Source organism: Monopterus albus, unplaced genomic scaffold (assembly GCF_001952655.1).
Source record: "Monopterus albus unplaced genomic scaffold, M_albus_1.0 scaffold89.1, whole genome shotgun sequence".
NCBI lineage: Eukaryota > Metazoa > Chordata > Actinopteri > Synbranchiformes > Synbranchidae > Monopterus > Monopterus albus.
The window spans coordinates 1,094,711-1,096,349 of NW_018127969.1; the positions used below are offsets into that span (position 1 = coordinate 1,094,711).

Genomic DNA, 1,639 nt, shown 5'->3' on the forward strand with positions numbered 1-1,639 from the left:
TGTTGTGGACTGGCTACACCAGACAGACACTATTTTAATTCCAAGTCACCATGGCTTTAACTGTTGTATATTTGCATGAATTAGATTATTCACAATCAATAAGTAATACATGTTGGTGTTAAATTAAGATTCCTTCAGTGGAACTACATTATTGAAGGCACGGTCAGGGACCACCTTCAAAGCCTTCGTGGAAGACAAGGGGGCCGCACACCACTGGTTGAAAACCCCTGGTATATTGTACATTCACAATACATGAACTCATTACCACAATTGAAAGTACAATACCTGCACTTGCTTGTATTTACATCAAGCTCCATGACTAAGTCTATCCACAGCAATACTGTAGCGATTTTACATAATCATAACTGGGATTTGAGACACAAGGGCTGCTCAGTGAAAAGTTCCATTCACATAAAAACATGTTTGCTGGAGACAAACTAATATAAACTCAAACTACTACAGAAACAAAAATGGTACCCAATCTATACAAGTGCCTTTTTAATCATCTTAGCAAATAGTGCAGAAACAATGACTAGATATGAACAAAACTACAGGAAACATGCAACAAAAATATTACACAACATGTTTGAGCCACAGATTACTGCCTAAATAACTGTAAAAAGGAATTCAAACATACAGAAAAAGCACTTAGGAAACGCCTCCCATATATTTCAGATATTCCACAATACTATTGAAATTTCCCTCTGTTGACACAAATAACTGTATCAGAACCTGATCATCAAATCCTTAGTTTTGTGCCGCACAGCAAATCAAGGGCCCAAACACAAACAGACATTCAGTTATGTCAACTTTAATCATGTCCTAAAAAAAAACTTTAAATCAGAGATACCAATTAAGTTCAGACTGAATGATCATTCCTCTGGCAAATCCATTAAAACTGCCAAGTCAAACCAAACCTGTAAAGACAAGTTCAGCTGAAGCAGGTTTGTTTTGCTGTGTGACCTGGGGCCACTGTGGCTATTCCTGCAGTGTGTTGTGGTCTCCAAATTATTTGAGCACCATCATATCAATTTCAAACCAACTGCACATTGGCTGCCTGCAAGTACCCCTGCAGGAACTGGAGGGCCTCTGCATTCAGACTGGTGCTCAGCATCGAGGGAACCTGAATGGGGAAAAAAGGTGGAGTCAGAAACAAAGAATAACTGATTTGCTTTCTCCAGCAGCCCACTGCAGCATGGCGCCTGACATTATTCACAATAACAGCCACAGAACACTTTTCCAAACATACCCTTCCTGGACAGGCAGTAGAAAGCTTGTGGAGCGACTGCGCCAGCAGGATCCTGGGGTTGCCGACAGCATCTCCGATCGGGTCGCGCTCCTTCTTCCCAGCAAATGCCAGCTGTGAGAATGCAGTCTGATAGCCTGGTGTGTCTTCAATGTCAATGAAGTGCTCATCATCTGGGATGCTGTCATCTTCTGGCAACTCAAACAGACCAATGAGGGCCTGGAGAAGCGGGGCCCTGGACGGACACATTATAACCCATTATCTTCACTGAGGAAAACAAGTTAACCACCTATGTTAAACTCAATATGTATCAGGAGGACATTTAACATATAGCTATACGTTACATTGTGCTGATTCCAATAGAGAACAGCAACAGTGCCTTGCGAAAGTATT

General features: G+C 41.5%; 1 protein-coding gene across 2 annotated transcripts in view; it reads right to left on the reverse strand.

Annotated features, from left to right (window-relative positions):
* Positions 1 to 485: 485 nt before the first annotated feature.
* cse1l (CSE1 chromosome segregation 1-like (yeast)) overlaps positions 486 to 1,639 on the reverse strand; it is an 11,137-nt gene continuing 9,983 nt past the window's right edge. For both annotated transcript variants that reach the window (XM_020607895.1, XM_020607894.1), the window contains exons 24-25: positions 1,250 to 1,481; positions 486 to 1,123 (exon numbers count right to left, since the gene is read on the reverse strand). In XM_020607895.1, coding sequence (XP_020463551.1) covers positions 1,034 to 1,123; positions 1,250 to 1,481 — 322 coding nt within the window. In that variant the 3' untranslated portion in view covers positions 486 to 1,033. The remainder of the gene's footprint in view (positions 1,124 to 1,249; positions 1,482 to 1,639) is intronic.